The following is a 15,512-nucleotide window of genomic DNA, read 5'->3' on the forward strand; positions in this document are numbered from 1 at the left end:
ACAGTATTCTTGCCAGCAAGTTAAAAAAGTATGGATTGGATTGAGTGACCTAGCCAAATTGGAGAATTGGGCCAAAAGAAATATGATGAGGTTCAACAAGGGCAAGTGCAGAGTCCTGCACTTAGGACAGAAGAATCCCATGCACCGCTACAGGCTGGGGACCGACTGGCTAAGCGGTAGTTTGGCCGAAAATGAGCTGGGGATTAGAGTGGATGAGAAGCTGGATATGAGTCAGCAGTGTGCCCTTATTGCCAAGAGGGCCAAGAGCATATTGGGCTGCACGGGAAGGAGCATAGCCAGCAGATCTAAGGAAGTGATTATTCCCCTTTATTGAGCAGTGGTGAGGCCACCCCTGGAGTACTGCATCCAGTTTTGGTTCCCCCACTACAGAAAGGATGTGGACAAATTGGAGAGAGTCCAGCAGAGGGCAACGGAAATGATCAGGGGTTTGGGGCACGTGACTTACGAGGAGAGGCTGAGGGAACTGGGCTTATTTAGTGTGCAGAAGAGAAGCGTGAGGGGGATTTGATAGCAGCCTTCAACTACCTCTCGGGGGGTTCCAAAGAGGAGGGAGCTCGGCTCTTCTCCATGGTGGCAGATGAGAGAAAAAGGAGTAATGAGGGAGGTTTAGGTTGTATATTAGGAAAAATTATTTCACTAGGAGGGTGGTGAAGCACTGGAATGGGTTCCCTAAGGATGTGGTGAGATCTCCATCCTTAGAGATTTTTAAGGACTGGCTTGAGAAATTCCTGGCTGGGATGATTTAGCTGGGATTGGTTCTACTTTGAGCAGGGGGTTGGACTAGATGACCGCCTGAGATCCCTTCCAATCCTGATATTCTACGATTCAATGAAACCTGCCCCTGCGCTGCCTCCACTCCCCAGCCTAGCTTCGCACTGGCAGAGTGGACAGCCCCCAGTTGGGATATCCCCCATCCCCAGCTATCAGCCCCCATCAAGACCACTCTGCCCCCAGAAATTTCCTCATCTACAAATAGGGTTATGGAGGGGATGGTATAATAAGATTGTCTACAATGGTGTATGGCCCTATGTAGGCCCATATGGCATATGCAACTGCAAGCAGCAAATATTTCCAATGGCTTTAAAAGATAAAGCCACTATGTTGGGAAGAGATCCAGTAGTTATAGCGCATTTGGTCTTTCAGAAAGCCTTTGACAAGATCCCTCACCAAAAGCTCTTAGGCAAAGTAAGCTGTCATGGGATAAGACAGAAGGCCCCCCATGGCTCTGTAAGTGTTTCAAATATAGGAAACAAAGGGGAGGAAAAAATGGTCCGTCTTCATAATGGAGTCAGGTAAAGAGTGGGGTGCCCCAAGGATCTGTACTGGGACCAGTGCTGTTCAACACATTCCTTAATGATCCAGAAAAGGGAGTGAACAGTGAAGTGACAAAGTTTGGAGAGGAATCAAAATTATTCAAGCTAGTTAAGTCCAAAGCAGACTGTGAACAATTACAGAGAGATCTCACAAAGCTGGATGAGTGGGCTACGAAATGGCTGATGAAATTCAGTATTGATAAGTGCAAAATGATGCACATTGGGACAAATAATCCTAACTACACATATATAAGGATGGGGTCTAAATGATCTGATACCACCCAACAAAGAGATCGTAGAGTCACGGTGGACAGTTCTCTGAAAACTTCTGCTCTAGGCACAGCAGTGGTCAAAAAAGGCAAATGGATTGTTAAGAACCATTAGGGAATGGATAGAAAATATCATACTGACACTATATAAATCCCTGGCATGCCCACACCTTCAGTAGCGTGTCCAGTTCTGGTAGCCCCATCTCAAAAAGGAAATAGTATAACTTGAAAAGGTTCAGAGAAGGGCAAGAAAGATGATTAAGGGGGTGGAATGGCTTCTGTCATAAATATAAAGGGAAGGGTAAACACCTTTCAAATCCCTCCTGGGCAGAGGAAAAACCCTGTCACCTGTAAAGGGTTAAGAAGCTAGGATAACTTCCCTGGCACCTGACCACAATGACCAATGAGGAGACAAGATACTTTCAAAGCTGGAGCAGGGGGGGAAAAAGCAAAGGTTCCCTCTGTCTGTGTGATGCTTATGCAGGGGACAGAACAGGAATGGAGTCTTAGAACTTAGTAAGTAATCGAGCTAGAGATGTGTTAGATTCTGTTTTGTTTAAATGGCTAAGAAAATAAGCTGTGCTGACTGGAATGGATATTCCTGTTGTTTGTGTCTTTTTTTAACTGAAGGTTTTGCCTTGAGAAATTCTCTATGTTTTGAATCTGATTACCCTGTAAGGTAGTTACCATCCTGGTTTTACAGAGGCGGTTCTTTTACTTTTTCTTCTATTAAAATTCTTCTCTTAAGAAGCTGATTGTATTTTCATTGTTCTTAAGATTCAAGGGTTTGGGTCAGTGTTCACCTATGCAAATTGGCGAGGATTTTTATCAAGCCTTCCCCAGGAAAGGGGGTGTTGGTTTTGGGGTGGATTTTGGGGGGAAAGACGTTTCCAAGAGGGCTCTTTCCCAGTTATATATCAGTTAGATGCTTGGTGGTGGCAGCAATAAAGTACAAGGGCAAAAGGTAAACTAGTTTGTAGCCTGGGGAATTTTTAACCTAAGCTGGTAAGAAGAAGCTTAGGTGGTTTTCATGCTGGTCTCCTCCTCTGTACCCTAGAGTTCAGAGTGGGAAAGGAACCTTGACAGCTTCCGTATGAGGAGAGACTAAAAAGACTGAGACCGTTCAGCTTAGACAAGAGACAACGAAGGGGAGATATCTCCGAGGTCTCTAAAATCATGACTGATGTGGAGAAAGTGAATTGAGAAATGCTACTTACTTATACGTACAATGCAAAAACCAAGGGCTACCTGATGAAATTAAGAGGCAGCAGATTTAATACAAACAAGAGGGCGTATTTTTTCATAGAACACTGAGCTAACCTGTGGAACTCATGGCAAGGGGATGTTGTGATGGCCAAAGGACTAAAACAGAATTAGAAAAGTTAATGGAGGATAGGTCCATCAATGGCTATAAGCCAAGATGGTCGGGGATGAAAGCCCATGCTGCTGGTGTCCCAAAACCTCTGACGTCCAGAAGCCAGGATGGGATGAGAGGAGATGGATCACTTGATGATTGTCCTGTTCTGTTCACCCCCCGAAGCACCTGGCATTGGCAACTGTGGAGCTTTGGCCTGACCCAGTATACACCCTTCGTATGAGATGTTTCTTCTCAACAGCTGCAGGAATGGAAGGTGAGAATAAAAGGAAAATAAATTCCCACAGCATTTTTGTTGGATGCTGTGAGATGCAAGCAGAAGGCCAAACAAGCCTCCAAGCCCCATGAGGAGTCAGCACGTTTTCCTCAGCGGCAAGACAATTCTTTTAGCACAGGACAAGAAAGAGCTAATCACACACACACGATTCTATTCCCCCATCTCTCCCACAGCTGGGGGGACCGGAGATCATGTGCAAATGAACCCCTCACCCAGTGCACCAGGCCACAGCACCCCCTGACCTCTCACCTACCCAGGCACCCCCACAAAGCCACAAGTGTAGGAAAGAGAGCGAGATCGGCCTGAGGAAGCCGGGCCTATCTACACGAAATGTGCCGTAAAGCAGCAAACCACAGAATCCGTGGGACGCAGGTCTTACCTACGCAATGGGGGACTGAGGCCGGCAGAGCAGTGACACTGAGAAGGATTTAGGAGTTTGAGGAGGAAAGAAACTCTCCCAAGGTGACACAGCTGGCTGGTGGCCGAACCAAGACTAGAGCCCCTCTCTCCCAACGTGTAGCCCAGGGCACTTCCCACTGGCCAATGGCATGGCCCCCTTGGCTGCTGCTTTCTCTTGCCATTAAGAGTGCAGCTCAGATGCAGCTTGTCACAGAGGACATGCACACACTGTGCTCACTCTCTCTCTCAGGCATCCGATGAAGTGAGCTCTAGCTCACGAAAGCTTATGCTCAAATAAATTTGTTAGTCTCTAAGGTGCCACAAGTCCTCCTTTTCTCTCTCTCATGGTGATTTTTACCTTTGTTCTTTCCTGTTTTTCTGTTTCTCTTCAACTTAGAACAAGACTCACTCGGTCTGGCTGCCTTGTTTGGCAGTGCACAGTGCTAGTGTAGCCATGTCAGTCCCAGGATATTAGAGAGACAAAGTGGGGGACTAGATATCTTTCATTGGACAAACTTCTGTTGATGAGAGAAACCACCTTTCGATCTTATGCAGTGAAAGTACATCATTATAACACCCCTATAGTTCAAATAAAAACCTGGCTTTAATTTCCAAGTCCCAAAGCATTTTCTGTTGTCTCCTTTAGCTCAGCAAGGAGCTTCTGCAGCAGGATCGATAAAACCTGTTGATCACGCATTTCAGGATCTCTTTTGTTGTGACCCCATAAGCGATGGGGTTTAACATGGGGGGAATGAGTATGTAAAGGTTGGCCAGTAGGATGAGAATATAACCTGGGACGATGTGCCCAAATCGGTGTGCAAAAGAGGAGAAAAAGACTGGTATGTAGAACATCAGTATGACGCAGACATGGGAGCTGCAGGTACGGAGAGCCTTGAGCCGGGCATCCTTGGAGGGGAGCCGGAAGACGGCCCTGAGGATCAATACATAAGATATAGCAATGAGCACAGCATCCAACCCAATTACGAAAATAGCTATGGCTAAGCCATACCAGATGATGACTGTGACGTCGTCACAGGATAGCCGGGCTATGCCCATGTACTCACAAGTGGTGTGAGGCAGGAGGTTGGTTCTGTAGAACTTCAGCTGCTTCACGAGAAAGATGAAAGGGAAAGTGATACAGAAACTTCTTGTGACAACTGCCAGCCCCATCTTCCCAATTGCAGACTTGGTTAGCATGGCGGTGTACCTCAGGGGGTCGCAGATGGCAACGTACCGATCAAAAGCCATGGCCAGCAGGATGGCCGACTCAGCAATATAACTGACATGGATGAAGAACATCTGGGTCAGGCAGGCAGCAAAAGAAATTTCCCCTGCTCTAAACCAGAATAGAGCCAGCATCCTGGGCACTGTAGTTGTAGATAACAGGAGATCAGCAGTGGCCAGCATGGACAGGAAAAGATACATGGGCTCATGGAGGCTTTGTTCTGTTAGTATGATGAATAGTAGGAGAGAGTTCCCACAAAGTGTTGTAACGTACATCAGACAGAAGGGGATGGCAATCCTGACATGATACTCCTCCGTACCTGGGATGCCAGTCAGGATGTAGGTCACAGGGTGAAAAACAGTGTGATTTTCAGCTGGCGTCATGTACCGTCGCTTGGATCTTCTCTTCAGCTTCCAGTAACTAACAGGAAAAGAGAAAATCAGTGAGAACTGGAGTGTCAGCTCAGACTGGAATGCATTTGTTGAGAGAATCATAGAAACCATCAACAACTTTGTTATGTGACAACTGCCTCTCGCATGGGACCATAAAACCAGAAGCACTCTGTTTCAGGGTTCCTCCCCACTCTGAACTCTGGGGTACAGATGTGGGGACCTTCATGGAAGACCCCCTAAGCTAATATTCCACCAGCTTACATTTAAAACTTTCCCATGGCACAAATTCCTTTCCTTGTCCTACGACAGTGTTGCTGCCACCACCAAGTGATTTAAAAAACATTCAGGGAGGGACCACTTGGAGCCCTATCCCCCCTGCCCCAGAAATATCACCCCAAGCCCCTTCACTACCTTTCCTGAGGGGACTTGAGAATAATATACTAATCGATAGATTAACAGAGTGAGCACAGATCAAATCCCTGGGTTTTAGGACACTGAACATCAATCAGCTTCTTAAAAGAAAAATATCATTTAAAAAAAAAAGTAAAAGAATCACACCTGGAAAATCAGGATTACAGGGTAAATAAAAAGATTTAAAACCCAGAGGATTCCCCTCTGACTCTGCTTCCTAGTTACAAAATGGGAATAAAATTACCTCTTAGCATAGAGAAAATTCACAAGTCAAAACAAAAGATAATCCAAAGCATTTCCTTGCTAATACTCCATGAAGCTCTGGTCTACACTACAGACCTATATCGAGATAGCCCCATTGCCAAGGGGGGGTGAAAAATCCACACCCGTGAGTGACATAAAAACACCAACCTGACCCCTTGTGTAGACATGGCTACGTCCCACGGGGAGGAGGATTAACTACGCTGTCGGGGGAGCTCTCCCCCATCAGCGCAGAGCGTCTCCACTAACACACCACAGCGGTGCAGCTGCGCCGGGGCAGCATTTTAAGCCTAGCCGCGCTGGTAGCTCTGCTCCAGCGAATTACAGCTGCAGTAGGGTAGGGGGACCAGATGTCCTCTTTTTAAAGGGACAGTCGCGTAATTAAGCCTTCCTGCAGGTATCCTGACTTTTTCTTCAAACAGGTAAATTGTCTCATATTTTCTAACTCCCCCCATCAGGACTGGCAGGTCCTGCTGCTGGCAAGATCCCTGTTTCCCAGAGGCCCACCTTCCAACGGTGAACTGGGGGGATCTCTTGGCCAGCGATGGGGGTGGGTGTGCAAGGCCGGTGGCAGGGCAAAGATGCAGCACACGGGTTGAGCCGCTCCCCCTGCTGCTCCGTCAGCTCCGCCCCCACTACGTGCCGGCTCTCGGCCAGCAGGGCCCCGCCCCCCGTCCCGTTTCCCATCGTCACTGGCTGGGCGCTGAGAGAGCAGCAGTGGCCGGTGAGTACGGGCAGGCACCAGGCAGCAGCCGGTGACGTGTCACCTCTGCTGCCCACCCATCAGCCCTTTACATGCTCCCCCTCTCGCTGTCCTCTCCCTGTCCTGCCGTGCCTCATCATGCCCCGCCCCAGCTCTACTGCTCCTCCACATCCTGACCCCCAGTGGGGCATGTGTGACTCAGCAGGGAGTGGGGCAGGTTTGAGCTGGGGATGTTGCAAGGGAGTTTCATTGGGGATGGGAGGCTTCCCTTGAGGGAAGAGACCTCAGCCTGTAACCTGAGCCCAGGAGCGGGGTTGGGGCCAGGTGACACCTTCTGCCCAGGAAACTGGACAAAGGCTGCAGGAGGAGCTGGGGCGAGGCTGGGTGAGACGGCTGGAGGGGTTTCCAGTTTTGGGGGTGGGCTGGGGAAGAGGAGGGAGCCCCAAGGCTGGGGTCTAATCTCCCTGCCCCACAGAATGGCCTGACTAAGGGATCCTATTTATGCCTGCAAGCTCTGGTTTGAACTGTGTTCCTGTCGTCTCTAACAAACCTTCTGTTCTACTGGCTGGCTGAGAGTCCTGGTGAATAGCAGGAAGTGGGGGTGGAGGGCCCTGACTCCCCCTCACGCCGTGACAACTGGTGACACAGGTGGGGTCTACTGCACCCCGTCAACAGCGCTTCCTGCAGTAAGTGACAGGGGAGCAGTAAATGAAGGGGAATTGACAGGGACCAGGCATGCTGAGGAGGGTGGAGGAGCCACAGTTAACCCCTGGGAGTGTGTGACCAGCGAGAAGGACTGTTGCAATAACAGGGTCCCCCTGGGGACTGCAGAGAGCAGTCTCGGGGCGGAGGAGTCTGGGTTCGACCCTGGGAGAGAGGTGGTGACTTGGAGAAGGTCTGGCGCACTAGGGGTTCCTCCTGGAAACGGCGGGGAGCTGCGAGCACCCAGACCCACGAGTGGCCATCAGGCAGATATATAATAAGTGCCTTAAGAGCGACCTGGTGGATCTGAGCAGGCAGAGGGGGTTGCACATTGGGAAGCTCACCAAAGAACAACACTGGGGGTGCTGGGCTGCTCCATCCCCTAGGCACTCTCCCCTCCTGAGCCACCTCTCTGCCCTGGTTTGCTGAAGCCCCTGCAGTCAGGTTCCCTGGTCCCCGGTGCACAATGCAGTCTTAGGGCTTAAACCCTTGCTCCCCGCACTGTAGCCGGGGGACAAGAGGAAGGCGGGTTACGTCATGGCCAGCAGAAGCCTGGAGGTTTCAGCTTCCTTTTGATACTGGGCAGGCAGCAAGGAACAAGCTGCTTCCAGCCAAGGGAACATGGGCGGGCGGGGGGCCGCCAAAGAGAAGAGAGGAGCTCTGGAAAGAAACAGGCTAGATCATCTTGAAGGCTCAGGATGTGAGGGAGGTTCTGAAACTTGAGCCATTCTTTTTAGGTGACAAATCTGGGGAAGTGTCCCATATTGAGGTGTCATTAGAAGAGGTTTCGGAAGAAATTGATCAATTAAACAGCAATAAGTCACCAGGACCAGATGGGATTCACCCAAGAGTTCTGAAGCAACACAAAGGTGAAATTGCAAAACTACTAACTGTAGTCTGTAACCTCTCATTTAAATCAGCTTTTGTACCAAATGACTGCAGGATAGCTAATGTGACAGCAATTTTGAAAAAGGGCTCCAGAGGTGACCGCAGCAATTACAGGCCTGAAAACCTGATTTCAGGACTGGGCAAACTGGTTGAATCTGGAGTAAAGAACAAAATTGTCAGACACAGAGATGAACATAATTTGTTGGGGAAGAGTCAACATGTTTTTTCTAAAGGGAAATCACGCCTCACTAATCTATAAGACTTGTCTAAGGGGGTCAACAAGCATGTGGAGAAAAGGGATCCAGTGGATGCAGTGTACTTAGATTTTCTAAAAGCCTTTGACAAGGTCCCTCACCAAAGGCTCTTAAGCAAAATAAGCTGTCATGGGATAAGAGGGAAGGTTCTCTCATGGACTGGTAAATGATTAAAAGATAGGAAACAAAGAGTAGGTATAAATGGTCAGTTTTCAGAATGGAGAGAGGTAAAGAGTGGTGTTTCCCAGGGGTCTGTATGGGGACCAGTCCTATTCAACAGATTCATAAATGTTTGGGAAAAAGGGGTAAACAGTGAGGTGGCAAAATTTGCGGATGATACAAAACTACTCAAGATAGTTAAGTCCCAGGCAGACTGTGAAGAGCTACAAAAGGATCCCACAAAACTGGGTGACTGGACTAGAAAATGGCAGATGAAATTCAATGTTGATAAATGCAAAGTAATTCACTTTGGGAAACATAGTCTCAAGCATACACATAAAATGATGGGGTCTAAATTAGCTGTTACCACTCAAGAAAGAGATTTTGGCATCATTGTGAATAGTTCTCTGAAAACATCCACTCAGTGTGCAGTGGCAGTCAAAAAAGCAGACAGAATGTTGGAAATCATTAAGAAAGGGATAGACAATAAGACAGAAACTATCATATTGCCTCCATATAAATGCACGGTACGCCTTCATCTTGAATACTGTGTGCCGATGTGGTTGCCTCATCTCAAAAAAGATATGTTGGATTGGGAAAGGTTCAGAAAAGGGCAACAAAAATGATTCGGGGTCTGGAACAGCTTCCGTATGAGGAGAGATTAATCAGACTGGGACTTTTCAGCTTGGAAAAGAGACGACTAAGGGGGATATGACCGAGGTCTATGAAATCATGACCGGTGTGGAGACAGTCAAAAAGCAAGTGTTATTTACTCCTTCTCATAACACAAGAGCCAGGGGTCACCAAATGAAATTAATAGACAGTAGGTTTAAAACAAACAAAGGAAGTATTTTTTCCCACAAGTCACAGTCAACCTGTGAAACTTTTTGCCAGAGCATGTTGTGAAGGCCAAGACTATAACAGCGTTTCCAAAAAGAACTAGATAAGTTCATGGAGGCTAGGTCCATCAATGGCTGTTGGCCAGGATGGGCAGGGATGGTGTCCCTAGTCTGTGTTTGACAAAAGCTGGGAATGGGCGACAGGGGATGGATCACTTGATAAATTGCCCTGTTCTGTTCGCTCCCTCTGGGGCACCTGGCACTGGCCACTGTCGGTAGACAAGATACTGGGCTAGATGGACCTTTGGTCTACCCCATTATAGCTGATCTTATGTTCTTATCACTTCCCCCACCCCCTCCTCCCCTGCAGCTGGAAGCAGCTCCCATTCCTTCCCTCCCGCACAGTGCCGAAAGACAGCTGCTAGCCAGATTCTGGTGTGAACCCTGGCAGAAATCTTTGGGGGAGGGAATATCCCCTTGCATCCCCACCCACCACAAGTTGGCTTGAGAAGACATGGCACGAGGTACCAGGAGAAGCGAGTCCTTCCCATGGCCCAGCCAAGCATGGAGGGTGGAGCGCACCGGACAGCGAGAGTCGGGTCGGTTGGTCAGTCACCACCGCACCCGCCCAGCGTGCGAGAGCTGTACAGGAGTGTGTGTGTGTGTCAGCTCTCCCCATGGGGATGGGGGGGGTTGACGGAGGGGTCACCCCTCCCTGTGTGAACCCTAAAGATTTAAAGAGAAGAAGGTAGTTAAAAAAGAATCCAATTATGCCAAAGTTGTTTTTAACAGGGACTCAGTCAACTTGATGTTAATTTGAACATTTCTACTGCATAGTTCTGATTGATTGCTGTGGAACCTGCTTGAATACAAGTAATTTTACCAGGCGTCCCGCGTTCAGCGTAGGGAGATATGGTCACCCGAAGTAGGTGGAACATTGGTATCAAAGCAGCCCTTACAATCCGTTGTGCCTGAATTCTATCGTTCAGACATTCACCGCCAGGCTGCTTGAAAGCAGCTAATTTCTGCCAACCAGAATGGACCCAGGCCTGGGGTCCTTATGGCATTACTGAGAGTGTGGCCTGAGTGAAGGCCTCGGGATTCCGGGTGTAGAATATTACAAGACCTGCTTAGATTTACTCTGAAGAGTCACATTAGCCAAGAAGGGCCCAGTCCAGGGCCCACTGGGTTCAACAGCAAGACCCCCAGTGACTTCCATGGGAGTGGATGTGGGTAACCCGGCGACCTATCCCGAACACCGAACCTCAGTGCAGTCCTAGGAGTGTAATCTCCGTAACCCGGCTCCCATCCTGCCCCTGCAGTCAGAGTTACGCCCCCCCCCATTCTCTCTAACCCCAGCTCAAACATTTCAGAGGTTTCATGTGTTTTCCTTCACCCCTTCACAGAGTAATTTTCCATTCAAATAACTCACCGGGCTCCTGTCCCAGCTGGAGATGAGGAATCCCTACCTGTGAGCCAGTCAACGAGCTGCGAGTGGCGGGGAATCTGCACTGACCAGGGCTTGGTACAGGGATATTTATACTGCTGCTCTGTGAATCCCAAGAGGGGCTCAGAGCCAGCCCGGTGCCCCAGGGACCTGGCCTGGGTGACTGGCTCAGGTGGTGAAAAGCAGCAGAGAATTAACCCTTTCCTCAACTCACTTGTTTGATCTGATCCTGAAACTGAGGCCCTGGCAAGGAGTTCTCTGTTCTTTGCAAACAACTCTCATCTCACACACAAGTCTTACTGAATATTCACCCATAAAGAGAAGCATGTAAGGTGTGTGCAGAAAGCTAGTAACTTGTCGAGGCAATAGATAAGGAATAACATATTGATATTGACAGTGTGCTTTATGGACTTGGAGTAGAAGTTAGTCACCAGGGCATCGTGTGTCTTGGTGATGGCGATTCCTTGAGGGCATCGTCACCCCAAGCTGGTTAGCTGGGGATGTAATGCGAGGCTCAGTTGTCCACCCTTGCTCCATCCCAAGATGATCAATGGAAAACCATCAGAGACAACTGAAAATAATCAACACCACTTGGAGGTAAATGAAGGAACATTACAACAGATGGGGTTGCCCTGACTATCAACAGAGACAAAAGACTGTTTCAGGAGAACCCAGAGCAGGGAGAGGCCCTCTGGATCCTTTCACTGCGGAGACATCTCCTGGTGCCTGGACAATCTCATGAAAAATTGGATCTTGAAGTCAGAGGGTAATGAGGTGACTGACAATTCTGAGAGCCCCGAGAACCATCACAGTCGTTCTTCTACAGATTGCCGTTAGTCTCACTTAGTCCAACCAACCTAAAAACCGATATGTGTGTGTGTGCCATGTCGTTGTAGCCCTGTCAGTCCTGGGATATTAGAGAAACAAGGTGGGGGAGGGAATATCTTTTACTGGATCAACTTTTGTCAGCCTGTTCACCTTGAACTGTCCCTTCCAAGAGGTGTGAACTACTCATGCTAAACTACCTGTTCCACCTTGTATTTATCTGGCACACTCTGAGTCCCTTTGTCAGACCTGAAGAACTGCTCCATGAGCTCGAAAGCTTGTCTCTATCCCCACCAGAAGTTGTGCCAATAAAAGATATTACCTGCCCCACCTCTTGTCTCTCCGTATGTGTATACGTAAGAGAGTAGGTGGTAGAGAGAGGGGAAATCAGGAGCTGCTCTTCCTCTCCTTACAGTAGAACAAGTGACATCCAAGCAAAGGAAAAGGTGGCAAATAAAAACCAATACAAGGAAATACTTTCCCATAAAAGATGTAATCCAACTGTTGCACGATTTTGTGGAGGCTAATACTCTTAGCAAGATCCCAAAAGGGATGGGACATTTATCTGGGTATCAAACATACCAGAATTAATGACAATACACATTTTGGAAGGGAGAGTGACCCACATGGCTCAGGGTTTAAGCCAATCTCTGTTAGAGATAAGGATGGGAGCAGGGTGTGAGGGGAAGATTATCTCATATCCCCCTCATGAGAGATTCTCACAGCTGCTTCTGAAGCATCTGGTGCTGGCCCCTGTTGGAGACAGGCTATTGGGATAGATGGACACAACAAAGATCCAAGCTGGTGGTTCCCATGTCCCTCTACCAAGGTGCAAAGTTGACCTGCTGCAGTCCCCAACCTGGGACATCCCTCAGCCAAGATTTCAAGTGGTGCTGAGCACTCGCAGCGCCCAGTCTCTGCCATCGGAGTGGCGGGTGCTCAGCAGCTGTGAAAAGCCAGACCCTGGATGACTCAAGCTCAGCACCAAACAGAAGCGGCAGAAGCTGCAAAAAAGTGTGTGTGTGGTTGGAGGAGGGGACCACTGGTGCCTGAACTGTAGCCTGCCCCCCCGCACCGCCCCTTTCCCCAAGGCCCCGACTTGCTCTGCCCCTCCCCATGAGACCTCGTCCCACCCCTCCTTCATAAGCCCCCACCTCGCACCAGCCCTCCCCCTGAGGCTCCAGCCCACCCCTTCTCCTCAAACACCACTAACAAGTTCTGTTCCTTCGAGAAATAAACCTTCTCTTTTACACACTGGCTCAGAGTCATGGCTGACTGCGGAGTCGGGGTGCAGGGCCCTCTGGCTTCCCCACAAACTCCTCCTCACCGGGGGCGGGGGTTATACCACGACGCGGATGATGACTGGACAGACAATGGTGATCTCACGGCTGTCCACGATGCTTGGGGAGGGTCAGGGAGGGTCGAGGAGAGCCGGAGTGCAGTGGTGTCAAGGTTCCTTCCCCACTCTGAACTCTAGGGTACAGATGTGGGGACCTGCATGAAAACCCCCTTAAGCTTCTTCTTACCAGCTTAGGTTAAAAATTCCCCAAGGTACAAACTAGTTTCCTTTTTCCCTTGGACTTTACAGCTGCCACCACCAAGTGTCTAAGCGATATATAACCGGGAAAGAGCCCGCTTGGAAACGTCTTTCCCCAACCCCCAAAATCCTCCCCAAACCCTACACCCCCTTTCCTGGGGAAGGCTTGATAAAAATCCTCACTAATTTGCAGAGGTGACCACAGACCCAAACCCTTGGATCTTAAGAACAATGAAAAAAGTATTAAGATTGACTATGATAGGTTGGGGAAGACGCTTAAGGAAATTGAGGCTCAGATGATCTTTAGCGGGATCCTTCCTGTTCCTAGAGAAGGGCAACAAAGGTGTGACAAGATTATGACTGTCAACAGATGGCTTAGGCAGTGGTGCTATAAGGAGGGCTTTGGGATGTATGGCCATTGGGAGGCATTCACGGACAGAGGACAGTTCTATCAGGATGGACTTCATCTGAGTAGCGAAGGAAATAGACTTCTAGGATCAAGGCTGGCACAATGGAGAAAGAGAGCTTTAAACTAGGAATTAGGGGGAGATGGTTGGGTGATGTCCAGGAAAACTCCACGCCAGATTTTAGCATTGAGAGGGAAGAAGAGGAAATAAGAAAGGATACAGCCGTGGGTAGGAGAATGTATATAAGGAGCGAGGGCGGTGTGGATACTAGTCTAATAGGTTATACTGGCTGTAGAATGACTGTGCCTAATAGGTTACAAAATGTGAGTGAGGTCAAACAGCAAAAATTAAGATATTTCTACACCAATGCGAGGAGCCTGGGTAACATAATGGAGGAACTAGAGCTACTGGTGCAGGAAGTGAAACCAGATATATAGGGATAACAGAAACATGGTGGAATAGTAGTCATGACTGGACTACAGGTATTGAAGGGTATGTGCTGTTTAGGAAAGACAGAAACAAAGGTAAAGGGGGTGGAGTAGCATTGTATATCAATGATGAGGTAGAATGTAAAGAAATAAGAAGCGATGCAATGGATATGACAGAGTCCGTCTGGGCAAAAATTACATTGGGGAAGATAACTAGTAAAGCCTCTCCTACGATAGTGCTTGGGGTGTGCTATAGAGCTCCGGGATCTAATTTGGATATGGATAGAGCCCTTTTTAATGTCTTTAATCGAGTAAATACTAATGGAAACTGCGTGATCATGGGAGACTTTAACTTCCCAGATATAGACTGGAGGACCAGTGCTAGTAATAATAATAGGGCTCAGATTTTCCTAGATGCGATAGCTGATGGATTCCTTCATCAAGTAGTTGCTGAACCGACTAGAGGGGATGCCATTTTAGATTTGGTTTTGGTGAGTAGCGAGGACCTCATAGAAGAAATGGTTGTAGGGGACAATCTTGGCTCAAGTGATCATGAGCTAATTCAGTTCAAACTAAATGGAAGGATTAACACAAATAAATCTGCAACTAGGGTTTTTGATTTCAAAAGGGCTGACTTTCAAAAATTAAGGAAAGTAGTTAGGGAAGTGGATTGGAGTGAATAATTTATGGATCTAAAGGTAGAGGAGGCCTGGGATTATTTTAAATCAAAGCTGCAGAAGCTATCGGAAGCCTGTATCCCAAGAAAGGGGAAAAAATTCATAGGCAGGAGTTGTAGACCAAGCTGGATGAGCAGGCATCTTAGAGAGGTGATTAAGAAGAAGCAGAAAGCATACAGGGAGTGGAAGATGGGAGGGTTCAGCAAGGAAAGCTACCTAATTGAGGTCAGAACATGTAGGGATAAAGTGAGACAGGCTAAAAGTCGAGTAGAGTTGGACCTTGCAAAGGGAAATAAAACCAATAGTAAAAGGTTCTATAGCCATATAAATAAGAAGAAAACTAAGAAGGAAGAAGTGGGGCCGCTTAACACTGAGGATGGAGCGGAGGTTAAAGATAATCTAGGCATGGCCCACTATCTAAACAAATACTTTGCCTCAGTCTTTAATAAGGCTAAAGAGGATCTTAGGGATAATGGTAGCAAGAAAAATGGGAATGAGGATATGGAGGTAGATATTACCATATCTGAGGTATAAGCAAAACTGAAACAGCTTAATGGGACTAAATCAGGGGGCTCAGATAATCTTCATCCAAGAATATTAAAGGAATTGGTACCTGAAATTGCAAGCCCATTAGCAAGAATTTTTAATGAATCTGTAAACTCAGGAATTTTACCGAATGATTGGAGAATTGCTAATATAGTTC

The 15,512-nt window shown here is 48.0% G+C and overlaps 1 protein-coding gene across 1 annotated transcript; it reads right to left on the minus strand.

Annotated features, from left to right (window-relative positions):
- Positions 1-4,296: 4,296 nt before the first annotated feature.
- Positions 4,297-5,881, minus strand: LOC119843912 (olfactory receptor 52B2-like). Its single transcript, XM_038373916.2, has one exon. The coding sequence runs from the start codon at positions 5,380-5,382 to the stop codon at positions 4,297-4,299; it is 1,086 nt and encodes a 361-aa protein (XP_038229844.2). The 5' UTR covers positions 5,383-5,881.
- Between the last annotated feature and the right edge of the window lie 9,631 nt (positions 5,882-15,512).

Source organism: Dermochelys coriacea, chromosome 1, assembly GCF_009764565.3.
Source record: "Dermochelys coriacea isolate rDerCor1 chromosome 1, rDerCor1.pri.v4, whole genome shotgun sequence".
Lineage (NCBI taxonomy): Eukaryota > Metazoa > Chordata > Testudines > Dermochelyidae > Dermochelys > Dermochelys coriacea.